Source organism: Aplysia californica, unplaced genomic scaffold, assembly GCF_000002075.1.
Source record: "Aplysia californica isolate F4 #8 unplaced genomic scaffold, AplCal3.0 scaffold00733, whole genome shotgun sequence".
NCBI lineage: Eukaryota > Metazoa > Mollusca > Gastropoda > Aplysiida > Aplysiidae > Aplysia > Aplysia californica.
This window is the reverse complement of record NW_004798003.1, coordinates 235557-236670: the sequence shown is the minus strand read 5'-3', so window position 1 is coordinate 236670 and position 1114 is coordinate 235557. Positions and strand designations below refer to the sequence as shown.

Here is a 1114-nt window from a genome sequence, read left to right as displayed (position 1 = left end):
GATACACAAACACACACACACAAAAGAAATGAGACTTCAGAGGCCCGTCCTGACGTCACGAGAATTAGTCGTCGTCGTCATCGTCTTCTGTGAGCGTGCTTAGGTCGCTGGCGTCGCTCTCCGCCTCACTGTCCTCTCCACACGCGTAACATCTGGTGTTGTGATTGAGTAGCGGGGAAAGGGGGGGGGGGATCATATGAGGGTGAGTTGAGGGATACATGGAATGGGAAAGGGGAGGAGGTTATATGGAGTGAAAAGAGGGGGGGGGTATATGGAAGGGAAAAGGGGAGGAGGTTATACGAGGGTGAGGTTGGAGTTACATGCCAGGGGAAAGGGGAGAGGGTTATTTAGAGGGTGAGGTGTGGGGTATATGGTAGTGGAAAGGGGAGGAGGTTATGAAATGAAAAGAGGGAGGAGGAGGTTATATGGAATGAAAAGAGAGAGGGGGGTGTATATGGAAGGGAAAAGTGGAAGGGTTGTATGGAATGAAAAGAAGGTGAGGTGAGGGGTACATGGCAGGTGAAAGGGGAGGAGGTTATATGAGGGTGAAGTTGGAGTTATATGGAAGGGAAAAGAGAAGGGTTATATGAAATGAAAAGAGAGGGGGGGGTATATGGAAGGGAAAAGGAGAAGGGTTATATATTATGGAAAGAGAGGGGGGTATATGGAAGGGAAAGGGGGAAGGGTTATCACAACTACTACCACAACAACCACCATCAATACCACCACCAACAAAAAGCACTATCAGAACGACCACCACCAACATTACCACAACCGCTGCCACACCAACACCATCATCACCACCACCGCAATTAAAGAGAAAACAAGATACAAATCAAGCAAACAGACAAACAAAACAAAAACAAAACCCACACACAAAGAGACGCACTTTTTCTTGACATCTCTCCAGCACTCCGGACAATAGGCCACCCCGCACCCAGACGTCGGGCAAGAATGGAACCCACGCCGCTCGCGCTCGTCACAGATGATGCAGGTTTTCTTGGCAGACTTACACACAGAGAGACAGCGGCACAGGATGGGGAACTGGCGCTGGGGAGGAGTTGGGAGGAACGAGTATTGTATGTCGTGTGAGGGAGAGGGAGAGAAAAGTGGG

At 49.8% G+C, this 1114-nt stretch overlaps 1 protein-coding gene across 1 annotated transcript in view; it reads right to left on the bottom strand.

Moving 5' to 3' along the window:
- Positions 1-20: 20 nt before the first annotated feature.
- The window catches only part of LOC101848551 (E3 ubiquitin-protein ligase DCST1), a gene marked incomplete in the record, with an annotated part of 19384 nt that continues 18290 nt past the window's right edge, over positions 21-1114 (bottom strand). The window contains 2 exon segments of the mRNA XM_035972539.1: positions 21-152; positions 890-1050. Of these exon segments, the coding sequence (XP_035828432.1) occupies positions 65-152; positions 890-1050 (249 nt within the window).